This window comes from Dinoponera quadriceps, unplaced genomic scaffold (assembly GCF_001313825.1).
Source record: "Dinoponera quadriceps isolate SergipeBrazil2010 unplaced genomic scaffold, ASM131382v1 scaffold9, whole genome shotgun sequence".
Lineage (NCBI taxonomy): Eukaryota > Metazoa > Arthropoda > Insecta > Hymenoptera > Formicidae > Dinoponera > Dinoponera quadriceps.
Window position 1 is genome coordinate 142,294 of NW_014554295.1, and position 14,384 is coordinate 156,677.

The 14,384-nt window shown below is 38.6% G+C and overlaps 1 protein-coding gene across 1 annotated transcript; it reads right to left on the reverse strand.

The window, feature by feature from the left end:
• Positions 1-42: 42 nt before the first annotated feature.
• Positions 43-4,411, reverse strand: LOC106744451 (zinc finger protein 846). Its single transcript, XM_014619254.1, has 4 exons — positions 4,133-4,411; positions 3,619-3,762; positions 2,056-3,458; positions 43-1,362 (listed from the first exon to the last, which is right to left on the reverse strand). The coding sequence occupies exons 1-4, from the start codon at positions 4,268-4,270 to the stop codon at positions 936-938; spliced, it is 2,112 nt and encodes a 703-aa protein (XP_014474740.1). The 5' UTR covers positions 4,271-4,411; the 3' UTR covers positions 43-935.
• Between the last annotated feature and the right edge of the window lie 9,973 nt (positions 4,412-14,384).

Below are 14,384 nucleotides of genomic sequence, written 5' to 3' on the forward strand. Positions count from 1 at the left end.
ATATATATATATATATATATATATATATATATTTAACGAATACAAGAAAAGTTTATTAGTGCTGTTAATTTTGAATATCTGGGTACCAAAATCTTTCAGTAATTAAGTATATGGTTGATTTCAGATGTTATTATTATCTGTTATCGTTAAAAAAATCAAATTTATAACGTTTGAAATTAGTGGTACATTCAATTATTGAAAGATTCGGGTATTTGAGTAAAATTAACAACACTAAGATTTATGAATACTTCTAAAATATATCAAATATTTTAAAATAATATTTCTATTTCTTCAAAGGATCTCCAAAAGAAAAAGATTTCTAGCTATATCAATTCTCTAAATTTCTTAGAGTAGAATCTCTAAATGAATAAAAAGCGGCAGTGCTTTTACTATCGTTCGAATGAAAATACTGCCATTCGAAATTGCAAGAGTGATTGTTTACTTAAGTTTAGTTTAAGTTCTGAACCATGAAAGCGAATGTTTCAATTGATTAAAATAAATATATTGCTATTATGGCGGAATAGATCCGATTTATATTTCAATTTCAAGTGAAAATATTTATTTAACGATTCAGATTGTAGAATTCACTTAATATAGCTCGATGGTCTACTTTTCAAGTAAATTTTACTCCATGAAATTTAGAGAGAAAAAATTCCGAAGAGTTAAAGCTCAAACATCCGCACATTTTCTCACTACAGTATATTTACATATAAACTGTTTATAACTTCATCAAACTTAAAAAATTTGACGTTTTCGGTGTAAATTTGCCGTATAAACTTCTTTACTATTAATGAAAATAAATTGAATAGAGAAAAATTGATCAGCATTCGGATGAATTAGATGAAAAGTACGAATGAAAAAAAAAAGCTAATATTTTTTTCATTGTAAACAGTAGTAGCTAGTCTGTAAATATCACTGTAAACACATTAATCATACTATGTAAAATTGAATAATGCATCGAAGTTCTCTTTCTCTGATTCAGCTTGATGCGCAACTTCCGTGACGTCATCTGCCAAAAGTACTTCTTCAACGAGTATTGTTTCAATATTCGGCTCCATTGTGATGGAATCTTCTTCCTTGAATTCTTCTCGGAGAAGGTTGTTCGATTTCGATGTAGCGTTTTTCTTTCGTTTCATTTTGGGCCGATCGGTATGCACCTGCATGTGTCGTCGTAAATCGTATTTGCCAACGAATTGTGCTTGGCATATTTCGCATCTAAACGGCTTTTTGTTCGTGTGAGACCACATGTGCCTCCTCAATGCAGCGCTAAACGTAAACGCAACTCCACATACATTACACACATGAGGTTTTTCGCCTGTGTGCAGTAGCCGATGATCCTTTAACGTGGCATGCTGGTTAAAACTGTCACAATTAAAAAAAAAAAATATATATATATCAATATTAGAGATATCATTACAAGAAATCCATGTTCCAAATTCTTTGCAGAAGTTTATGACATCATAGAATTATCACTTACAATATAACAGAAATACTGAATAAATAATTATTTAGAACACACAGCGTACTTTTATGTTCTTCTCTTAAATACGCAGTATTCTTTTCTTTCAATCGTGAAAGTAAAACAAATTAAACTAAGTAAGAACAAAAAAGTCCTGTATCATTTTACAAACAAAATTTCGAGTTATTAATGATTGAAAATGGCTATAAATAGAGGCTTCTTTAATTAATAACTCGAAAATTTGCGTGTAATTTGCAAAAAGGGCCTTTTTGTTCAGAGTGGTCTAATCCACAAATAAATGACAGCTGTTGTATCTAGCAACAGGTTCAAAGTTCGAGATTCAAAGTTCAACATGCTGATGCCGCTAAGTACAACTGTCATATACTGTAAATTACTCTGAATAAGAAAGTTGTTTTACCATTTTGCAAATAACACGAAAATTTTCTACCTTCACACGAGTGATTATAAGAAAGGTTTCGGACACCCAGTATATACCGAAGTTTCTTACAAGAAATATAAATAATAATATAATTCTATAATAATATAATTCTGTATAATAATAATATAATTCTGAGAGTTTTGAGATCGTTACTAACCTTTTATTGCAAACATCGCATGTGTAGCTACGCGGATTGGAATGTATCCTTGTGTGATTCAGCAGGTTACCTTGCTGTGAAAACGATTTTCCACAGATTTCGCAACAGAACGGCTTTTCACCGGTATGGACACGCATGTGAGTTTCTAGTGTGCGTTTGTTGGGGAATCGTTTGTTACAGGTTTCGCACGGATACTTAGGCAGATAAAGGCCCTGCGGATCCAAGTGACTGATCAAGTGTCGCTTGTAATTACCCTTGTGATTAAATTTGCGCGAACACTGGCTGCAGGCGAAAGGTGCGCCACACACATGCGTTGTCATATGAGTCTCGAGGTCCGCCTTGGCCGTAAAACGGATGCTGCACTTCGAGCAACGGTAGCGCGGAAAATCGGCGTGACACGCCATGTGCCGCTTCAAGTAACGTTTCGTAGCGTATGCCTTATTACAGATGAAGCACGAATATGGCAAACGGCCGGTGTGCGTTTTCGCGTGCGCACGTAATTCTCGGTGGCTGTCGCAGTCCTTCTCGCATACCACACAGAAAAAAGGCCCACTGCTAGGAACGTGGTTGTCGATGATGTGTAACAACCCGCCTATCAGTTGATCGTAATTTTGCAAACACAATGTACACTGATATATAGTCTCGTTTCCCTGCCTCAGCTCTTTTATCCGCGTTATCATGTCGTTCAGGCTACCTAATATGTTGTCCTTAGGATCGATGAAGTAATCGGAATCAGACTCATCGTTGTCCGTTTGCAGTGCAAGCTGTTCAATTTTCGAATTGCTCTCTTCGCTCGTTTCCTTATTTTCCATCGAGTCATCGTCCTGATCTGTTGTGCAAGTTGTACGTTTCTTCTCCGTAACTGCTTTCGACTCCACCGGACTAGAAGCACATATGTCGTGCGAGAACTCTTCGATATCTTCCTCTTCTTTATCCAATATTTTCATGGCATCTACAAGTATGTTGTGGTCGTTCTCGGCTTTTTCTTGATCCGAGTCAGATATCGAAATTTCCGTGGTGGAATCGATTATAGATTTCGGTACATACATTATAGTGTACTGCTGCGAGTCCAAGATCTTCGTAATTTCCTCTGGTATTTCCTCTGGTATCTCCTCTGGTGCTTCAGTTTTTACAGAACCTACGTCCGTTTGTTCCTCGCTGGTTTCTCGTAGATTGGAAAGAACATCAGCCCAACTGAGGTTACTATCCTTTTCATCATTGTGGTTTCCGAATAACTGAGATACATCTATCATAACTTCTTGCTTGTCCTCAGTTGTCTCTTCTATTATCTCAGGCATTAAATTCTGTGAGATATCACTCGGATCGCTTGGCAATATGAATTCAAAGGATTCGTTTATTGGCATAGAAATGTCTATGATGTTTTTCTCATCTAATGGTTCTTTCTGAAAAAAAAAGAGAAACCGAAAAAACTTTGAAACTGCAAATTTTATTGTATGACAATTTAATGAACCAATTAATTCATTTATTAAAATTTAACTTACAAGATTAATCTTATTTTGCCTATATGTTACTTATGAGATATATAATATCTTATTATTATACCTTTAACATGCGCTCCTGTTTCCCAAACATCTTTAACAATTTCTTGTTTGTTTCTTGTACTTGCTGCTTAAAGTCATAAAAAACATGAATACGATAAGCACATTTGCAGCAGAGTTTGTCGGGAAGTCCATCGAATTGGTTAATCTGTTAAAAAAGATTTTGATTGAACATGCTGCAAACCATTTGCAGCGATGTAAACATTCTTTATTTTCAGCTATAGCCAACTTTTATTAACTATAAAGTCCCATTTAATACATTTAATGCATCCCGTTCAAAATGATCATTTGATGCTTTAGCATCAAATTAATTAAATAAAAATAAAAAATAAAAAAATTAAGGTTCATAATGCATATCTGCACTTGTGAACTCAATTGATCACCTTTGATCAGCAAACTACCTGAGTGCACATTAAGGTTAGGTATGTTATTTCGTGTTTTTTTTACGCAAGTTACCGCGAGATTGTAAGATCACTTGTACACCGTAATTCATCGAAACAATTCGGCGATTCGCTTACTTCGACAGACGTGAGTTCTACGAGCTTGCCCGGCAGATTCATGCCTTTGATTTTATTATCGCCGTACATCGACAGCATGGTGCCGTTGGTTTTCATACAGGCGCGGCACATGTCCGTGTAACAAATTTCCACGCTCATGGTTGTGCGTAGTGTGGTGATACTTGAATACGGACTGGCAATGACAATCACAGTGAACGATCACGCGACATGAACATATGCATTTCACATTTCGCGGTTGACGCGGTTAGGACGCGTTTTCCTGCAGCCGACATTGGCCGACATTTGCCACAGACATGTACTTGCATCAGACAGTAGCTATCGCAGCGCCAGAAGGTTATCGCAAAAAGTTGCGCGCTGTACACTGATGCCCTCTCTACGAGTATTGCGGCTAGGCTATAAAGTGTTATGCCCATATCAGATTACGGATTAGGATTGGGTTTGAATTGAAATTTGACCAATCAGTGCAGAGTTCACTAAATCTCACTTAACTTGAGTTCAGTTAACTTTGCATTGATTGATCAAATTCATTTTAATTTCAATCCTTAATCCATAATATGATACGGGCTTTAGACTACGCATTGGATACTGAGGATTGCAAATTTTGGAAATTAGAACTCTTGAACAGTCAAAATTGTTATTATCCATAATCGTCGAATTTTTATTTCTAATTCGCAACTTTCAATCTGCAATATAAAGTCTGAGGGCCGATTGTTCCATCTCCTACTTGGTAAGATTTGCCCGATAGGTATCTATTAGGTGAACATCAATAGCTGTTATTGATTGGTCGGTGCAATAGATACCTATCGGTTAAGTTTTACCAAGAAGTTGGAACAATCAGCCCTGATACAGGAAATAATCGATTATCTGAACGAAAGAAACAATTGTATATAAAATTGCCTCTACATAGTTCATTAAGCTCGTTATCTCTTCCTTTCTATATTTTCCTTTTAACTCTTAATTTTACAAACATAGAGAAAATCAACATAGAGAAAATGGTTAAAATTTTTTTATAGAAAATGTACAATAGTAATGAATTGTCACACATATGACAAAATTATCTGTTATAAGGACTTCTCATCAACCAAAATCCATAAAGATAACTTAATGTCATAAAGATAACATAATGCCAAGATAACTTGCTATATTTTGACAGCCGTTAAATTAATATTTTTTATATTCTATCTTTTATGACTGTTTGTTTTTTTTTTTCAGGGAGAAGCTAATGCAAATACGAATCCACGATGGGAAAAATGCGATTAAAATGTAAGTTCTGTTTTTTTCTTCAATTAAATAAATTTAAAACTATTCATTATTCGTTTGTCAATTTATTTACGTGCATATATCTGCGACTCAGGCTCACTTTGATCGAATTTATTTCACGACTGAATCTCTAAGAATCTATTATAACTTGTTGTCACTGATTTTTATAAGCTCATTTATATTAAGAATGTTTTTGATATGTACATAAATAATCATGTTAAGCATTTTTGGCTTTCAGTTTTGTAAAATTACATTTCGATATATAAAAAGATGTATAAAAGATGTATAAAAAGATGATTTCGACCAAAGATTGATAAAAAAATCTATATAAAAATACATGTGTTATATGTTCTTACTCAGTAAACTCCGAACATCAATCACATTACACATTACATCTACGTTATGATTTCTCACTCAACCATGTAAATGCAATATAACACATAACTATTTACATGGTTGAGTGGAAAATTATAACATAGATGTAATGTAACTTATATTCCGTGTTTATTAAACAGAAGCTTGTATTTTTCATTATTACGCCGAAATTATCATTTATCTTCTGCTATATTCTAACTTGTAAACAAGAGTCATCGATTTGTATTTTAAGATTCAACTACATTAAATCACGATCCTTCAGTTTGTGCTTCCTCGTGAAGACGATATAGAAGTTAAAGATTAAGTGGCAAAGTAACTTTTGGCAATGAGGACTGGCGTCAGATGCAGCGATAACGGGGATAAATTTAGATGATAAGAGAGAAGTAAGATGAGTTCTTGGCCGCTTACCTCGTACGAAGTTCCGCTGAAGAAAACTGGCTTTATTTTGCATTGAGTTCCGGCTCACGTCACTCGCACTAGCTGTAGTTTATAATGGACATCCAAAGTGAGCGGGAACTTCGCGTTACAAACGATTTGTCGCTTTACGTGCAGATCGTATTTGTCGAGCGACGCACGCATTTGCATTGTTCGTGGCACAGTTAAATCGTCCGTACACTAAGATGAAAAAAATGATTAATCTTATTGAAATTCTAGTCACATCCAGCGCCAACTATTCTTGTTATTCTGACAAAAAAGTAATAGTAGCAAGGTGCATATATTATCACTATCGCTGTAGTAATATTGACTAGAAAAATGGCCTGTTTGACTACAATTCTTTCATTATACATTTATAGCTAAACATTTTTTTCTCAGTGTGCTGTGTGTACTTAATTCAGTTTTTAAAGTACCTAAGTTTCATCTATCTGAAATGTACGAAACATAAGGTAAATTTGTGAATTAGTTTTCACTTCAAATCGTCACAAGCGTTTTAAGATCCCCGCTATTTCGTGGTAATGAATTTGTTGGAAATCCGTAACAGAGAAACGATTTCGTATGCAGTGTGTACATTTCTTTAAAGCCGTGAGCGTTGGATTAATTGAGCCGTGTTGAATTCTTCGTGCACTGAAACGACTTGTAAATGTTTCACGGAAAGAGCAGAGAGTTATACATTACTCACTGAAACTCTCTGTTTCTCCTTTTTTCTCTCTCTCTCTCTCTCTCTGTCTCTCTCTACATTATAGTTCCATTACGCCAAATTGATATTTCACACAAAGGTATTTGGGATATGCGCGTGATCTAACAAATCAATATAACGAGTTTCATGTTCAGCTAATATTTCCTCATGAAATTCGATCGTGTCAAAGTCAACTGGAATACCAGCATAGTTGTTGTAACTATAAGATAGTAATAATCATTAAATATAAAAATCCCAGTACAAATAAATTATTTTTCTTTGTAACAGTATTTAAAAATGATGCATAATCTCTCCACAGAAAGACATAACTGTCTTTAATTTTAACTTTAATTTTTATATTTCATTCTATCTTGAATACGGTTTATTAGAGAGTTATATTATCGGCAAAACTTTCTTTTATATATTTTTATTGCGATTTATTTTATATTTGCAATTATTAGATACATTTATAAATAATCGTGGAAAATAAGAGGTATATTAAATAAGAGACATTCAATATATATCGAATAAATCGCCCGAATTGTCGTTCTTGTTTCAAAATTTTTTACTATATAATTAATTTCATTTAGTAGCAAAATCGCGTAATAAAACAGCTATGTTTTTCACGTTTTTACACATTCATATATCGCACTTACACAGACACAATTGTAACTAACTAGACAAATTCGATTTTTTATTTGTTCTTACGATTTAAATTCAAAATACAAAACCAGCTCGTTTCATCTCACACTGTTCTTTTAACCGTGTTTGATTCTCATTAATTAAATAGTCGATATTCGTTGAATGCAATCTAGCGGATGACTTGTTTCTTGAAAAATTCATATCTGTTTAATTATTTCGTCTAAGCATTTAATCTTTACGATATCGCGGGTACTTTTCAAGTTATTCAGCCAATATTCTGCGTTAGAGCTCTCGTGAAAATGATTTCGCTGTTCCGTTTCATTCAATCGCACTCTCGGTAACTTAGAAATAGCATGGATAATTCTACTTGATTACATAAAATTACGCGTATAAAATTTCCCATATAATAATTAAACGTGTCCTGTATAATAATTAAATTATGAAGCACCTGTGCGGCGTACGTCGCGTACGATGTGCAGCGTCGAGAGAGTTAATTAATTTGTTACAGGACAACTTATTCCGTCTATTTAATCGGCTGCATGTAGAACAGTTCTCCGGTAATAGTTTCATAAGTCACGTCATAAGTTGTCCGGTAATAGTTTCATAAGTCACGTTAGACTTATTAAACCTCGAATACAATAAAGCGCGTTTGGTGATGGCCAAGCCGGTAACAGATACGGTAAATAGGGTATGCACGCCGTTCATTGCAGGCGCATATTGCACAGAGTGCATCCGAAGTCTTCCGGATTATACTGGCGTGGTTTATGCGTGCTAAATTATATATTCACGTACTGGCCGTTTAAATTATTTTCCCGCCGGGAAATATATATATATATATATACGAAATATATAAATACACTCAAATCAACAAATCGTTTATCAACATTCGTTGTCGGGTCGGTTATTCTCCATTAGACCTTCCATACAGCCAGGAATTTATTTCAATTAATATCACAATCTCTTTGCTCAAGTCGCTGTCATATCTAGAAATTAATCGTACGACATAAAACCTTCCTTCATTATTATGTTACATTTATACAGACGTTACGTTACGTTTGTGAAATGTTTCCGAGAAATAATTCGAATTGTTGAACAAACGTGCAAATGGAAGAAATGTTAATATTTCGAAATTTATCTCTGCGCACGCACAGATCTTAACTATTTATGGTGTATTGAGATAAATTATTATTTGGAGACCCGAAGTAGATCTCTGGTTTACATCGTCATGCCTCTCACGTACTCCCACCTGCCACGGAATATTATTTCTTGCGTTACGTTCTCCGGAAAACTTGGTGGAACTTGCGTCTCTCGGGAAACAGCATAATTAGCTCGCGTTAATACCCCCATTAGCGCGTAACGCCGGGTGCAATCATTAGTCAGCCTCTCTTAGCCTAATTAGAGCCCGACACACGATCGCGCATATTTTGATATAATCACGCTGCTCCTTTTCATTCATTCGGACAGCGTATCTCTGGCATTCTGTATCTAATTTGAGTCGATGTGTTAAATCCGACGACGGCGACGACGTTCTGTCGTCGCTTGCGTTTCGATGAAAAGTCGATCGACCCGTTGAGGGTGGATCGACAGCGGGAGGCTCACTTTTCGAAACGCGGCCCATCCCTCTTCGGACGGTAGCCCTCCGTCGCAGCGCCTGCGCTCGAACACTTCCTATAAGAGACCGAAGGCCGCTCGCACCGGTTTCAGTCTGCCCCGCGGTACCGGCGCCGCGGTCGTCGTTGCGCGTCTCGTATAAGCCTCCTTCGAGGACGATACTCCCCCGTTATGATGCTCCCTAGTTTCGACTGAGAGCGAGAAAGAGAGAGAAAGAGAGAAGGGCTCTTCTTTTCCTCTCCCTTCCCTTTCCGCCGCGATAAGCGAAGCAGCGTCGCCCGTCGCCGACGTCAGCAACGACCGTCGCTCTCTCCTCCTGGACGATCAGCGTACGTTGACATAAAAACACGGAACGAGCGGTATTGAGAGCGGTAGTTCTGGCCGTGGTTGTTGCGCGGACTTGGTGGTGGCTGGTGGTGGTGGCAGCGACTCCTTGGGATCGCTTTCCGCGGCCACCCCCTATGCGCGCGGCATGTGGATGTGCCCTGTGTGTTATTTAACCGATAATCGAACGTAACTCTTATGATGGTGATGTTACCTGTCGCGTTGCTAAATAGTGGGATCGTCGACGGAGAACGAGCGCGGTGTTCGCTTTTCGGTGTTCGATAGCGGATATTGCGACTAATCTTCCCCGATTTGGTAAACCCTGGACGAAACTGTCTTTGGCCGTTGTGTTTTCTCTCAAATCTCCTCTCCTTTCTGTTTTTCTTTCTCTTTTTTTTTTTTCCTTTCTTTTCGTTCTCTTCTGTGGTGAATGACGCTGTCGTCGGGTTTTTTTATTCGTCGCTGCGCGCAGTGGATGGACGGATCTTTCGTTTTCTTCTTTCCCTTACGTTGTCGTTTATTGTTGATGGATGCCGTTGCTCCTTGTTGTTGTTGAGTAATGAATGGAGTTGTTGTTCGAATGGTGGAATGAAGATTTTTCGTTGCTGCGTATGATGGATGAATTGCTCTCCGTTGGTTAGATACTATGTGAAGCCTTGTTTTAGTAGTTGATTAGCTGGACTTGTTTAGTTATTTAAATGAAGAATGACTTTTAGCTTATCGTTTCGTTCGAACGAAAACTTCAAACGCTCGGAATATAGTATAGTATTTGAAGAATGTGTGTTTCTCTGTGTGTCATGTTTTATATGTCAGTATAAGAGAGAAAGTGGAGAATACGTTAATACAATCGTATAAACATTAATATCAGATTTAAATAATTTAATTATTTAAATTCGTTAAATGCAATCGTTTAAATATTCAGACGGACGAAAAATTTGTCGCTTCTCTCACAGTACGACCCGAACTCCGTGAACTTCCAGCGAACTTGTCGCGCGCAAGAACCTAATAGATTAACTCGGTTAATTAGGACACAATTAAACTCTTACTTATGGGACCACCCTCGAACTTAATACGAGGAGACCACGTCGTCGTTACATCGTAAAGAGATTTAACTTGGTCTCTTTTTATCGGTCGGTTGCGTCGCTCGTCGGAGATTTGGGGAAATAGGATGTCGAGAGGGAGGGAGGGTCCTCTCCATTCTGGCTAGCCGGGGAAACCAGAGAGTGGATGGGGTGGAGGATGATGGTGCATTTGGCGCGTGCGTTTGTATCTCTCGTTGATGCCGTCGCTGCCGCGGCGAATACGAGGCGAGGCCGCGCACTCGTTTGCTTTTTCGTTTTGTCACGCGATACGCGTACCATGCAGCTTCCGCGATGCTTAACGTATTAACCGCCGCATCGTGTTGATATCGTTTTCCTGCGTCGAGGGCTGACCGTTTTTTTCGAACGAATTTTCTGGACCGCGCGGAAAACCCGACGACGAGTGCCGCCGTCTCTCAAAAAGAAAGATCATCCCTGTGTAATTTCCCATGTATGTATGTGTATTATATATTCATCGTTTGAAATAATAAATTTTACACACACACACACATCTTGCAAGAGATAGATTAAAATCTTTACGTCCTCAAATTTAGGTCGTAGTGTCGTCAATAAATTTCTAGTTTTGTAAATTCCTCCCACGTTGATTCAGACAGATATTTCGATATTTTTCTTTAACGTCCTATTTCAAATAACCTAGAGCGAGGTATAAAAGCTAGAAATGAAATATTTTATATTCCTGAATTTTGTTTGATCTTTTTTCACGAAATATCATGTTTTTTCTATTATCCGAATAGACCATAACTAAAAATGAAAAAGACTGAAAAACGAAAGTGGAGGAAGGGGGGTCATTTGCAAATGAGAAAGAGAGAGAAAAGAGGAGCTTTGCTCATCGAGAAACAATCGAAAAGCGGTGCAATAATGTTGCAGGATATCTTTTCCATAGAAAAGCATCGCATTGCAAAGGTCGTTTAACGACGTTTTGTTTTTCTACGAGTTTTATCGATTACGGCGTGGCGTCGCGAGGAATTACAGCTTCGGCTTTGAAGATCCTCGTCGCAACATTCACGCTGTAGATGATGGTTGAAGATGAAATCGCAAATCGAAAACCAACGACCGAATGGAATTGGGAATCGAAACTAACGCGATAAAGGTACGATTAAACGCCACCTAAACCACCTCTTCTCTCTCTCTCTCTCGCTCGGATTTCCGAGGAACGCTGACCATACTGTTTGTTTATGCATAACTCGTGAGAACCTCCGTCAGCATGCGGCTCAGTTTGCGAAACGCCACAAGTCCGAGCTTGCGCTGCTGCATGCGAAATGCATGCATGTGTCCTTTCTTAAATGCGACAACGCGTCACGTACTAGCATGTGCGATAACCTGCGATAACAGGCGTCGATTTTACGGCCCTTTGTGCGCCTCGCGACATTATGCTCGACGAGAAACCATATCAGGAAATTGATAGCGGTCTGCCTTCGCATTTCACCCTCCATTGGCAGCGTTCCGTTGCGTCAGCGGGAAAATGTAATTGAGACAATCGCGATCGAATCGATAACGCGGCTTCCATCCAACATATGGGACGTCTATAATTCATGCGCGTCACGGAAGCCAGCATAATTCATTGAAACGATGTGATCTGAAGGCTAAAGTAAGAGTTCACCTTGGCGCGATACGTAGATTGTCTCTCTCTCTCTGTGCCAAAAACAAAAGGCAAATATAGACTTACACTGGACCGTGTTTTACTCGAAGAGATTTCTAGATATTGATTCCCGCCGATATTTGAAATTCCGATCGTTCTTTTACTCGCAAGACAAATTCGCGCATTTTTTAAGCGCACACGTATACATACAAATGGAGGGTGCATCGGAAAAATCACTGGGATACCTTCGATAACATTTTTTCTCTATCGATGCGCGACCCAGCTTATTTGGAGCGCGCGCGGAAATATATTGCACACGACGGATACTCACGACATCGCGCATATGCGCTACGGCAATGCGCGAGACGGGAGAAATATGCTCTGGAGTAACCGCGGCGTAAGTCGCGGCAGCGGTATCCACGCCAAAAATGATTTATGATTTTGCCGAACGTACGTATGCACGTATGCGAAATTGACAAAGTGGCGCAGCTTTTTTAGAATTAGCGGAGCACACGCGATCGTTGCTCCTCGAGCGTAGAGCTACCGCGGAGCAATAAGACGGAATAGTAAAGTGGCCCTTCAAGTAAGATGCATCGTCGAAAGAGCCCTCCCGCTCTTCGTTGTGAACTGTACGAATTCGATAAGAGGGCTACGCCGAGACATTTGTCCGGTTTATGAAGATGCATTGGACGTTGCCGATGCCGGCCCAGTAAATTTTGATCAGGCCCATGTTAATCTTTAGAATGGCTATCATTCGGCTCGATACGCGCACGAGGTCGAAGGACGGAGTTAAATCTCCGCTAAATCACTTAGCGATCACCATGGGCGAGAGAGTTGGGCGGGAGGGGAAGGGAGGGAGGGAGAAAGGGGGAGAGAGAGAGAGAGAGAGAGCTCGCTTTGCGATTCCGCTCGCCTTCCCTCCGGATCAGCGAACTCATATTGGAACAGAGGAACCAGCGGCGAGGAAAATGATGGGTTTACACCCAAGTGGATTAAAGCGAAAATCTATAAGGCTACTTCAAATACGAGCCTCGGAATCCATAAGATTTATTTCAAATACGATTCCATATCTGTATAATACCCTCTCTCTCTCTCTCTTTCTCTCTCTGTCTCCGAATCCGATCCGAAATGCAAGGCGTGTTCAAGAAGACGCGCGATCTTGACATTGTATATAGATAATGGCTCTCCGGAAAGTTCGTCGCATCAATTCTATAGGAGTATCTAAGCTTTATAATAATAATAGTAATCTTTATTAACGTGGTACCCCTTTAATATATGGAAAGTGTAATTTTGCAGATACAGGGATAACAAAAGTAACACAGACGCAATTTGTCAGAGATTCGCGAAATGGAACGTCTAAAAATAGATAGTGTCGGGTGAAAGAAATTTAAAAGACGGAGCCTGAATTCGCAACTAAGTAGAATCTATTTAAGCTAGAATAAGTATCATATGTTGTACGAGGTGGATCTAATGGGTAAATATTTGAAGAATGTTCCCATATGAAAATAAATAAACTACCATAGCACGAAAAAATTACTGGTGTACTGTTGAAGAACAATACCAGTAATTTTTTCGTCTTTTTGTAGTTTATTTCCGCACGGGAACGCTCTTCGGATATTTATCCATTAGATAAATTTGTCCGAACGTGGAACAACCGACCTTAAATCGGATAATTCTTAGCACGCAATGAAATTATCATAGAGATTATAAACAAATAATAAGTCGAAAATAAGTCTGCTTTGATACAAAGATAGCATATTCAGTCTCACAAGAACCGACTGGTAATCATGACAACATAATATATTTCGAAACGGATAAAGAGTCGATGACGCATTTGACGATACATTCGTAGTAACGCGCGTGAAGCTGCGTATTTTAAAGGCTATCGAATCCAGCAATCGACGAGCAGCCGTGGTCTTTTTATCGCGTTGTACGCGCGTATGTACCGAATAATAGCGGCCCGATGAAGTGGTACGAACCCGTCATATCGCGTGGACTCGTTCACACTGCGAATGCGCGAACACAAATTTATCTCGGAGGTTGGACAGAGGGTGCGCGTGCGAGCAGCGATACGCATTTATAAATTCGCAGAGTGCACGCACGAGTGTAGGTCGTCGGCGCGAAAGCGCACACGTATATGTGAGAACTGTCTCTCGAAATAACTTCCTAGAGAGGGAGAGAGGTGTATATATATACACGCATACACATATATGTGTGTGTGTATAGAGAGAGAGAGTCAGACGTGAA

What these genes read in the sequence shown, in the direction of transcription:
- LOC106744451 (XM_014619254.1), bottom strand. Translation starts at nt 4,270, where the DNA reads ATGAGCGTGGAAATTTGTTACACGGACATGTGCCGCGCCTGTATGAAA. An exon ending in AACAGGAGCGCATGTTAAAG is followed by an intron (nt 3,459 to 3,618) that starts GTATAATAATAA and finishes TTTTTTTTTCAG; the next exon opens with AAAGAACCATTAGATGAGAA. An exon ending in TGCGATGTTTGCAATAAAAG is followed by an intron (nt 1,363 to 2,055) that starts GTTAGTAACGAT and finishes TAATTGTGACAG; the next exon opens with TTTTAACCAGCATGCCACGT.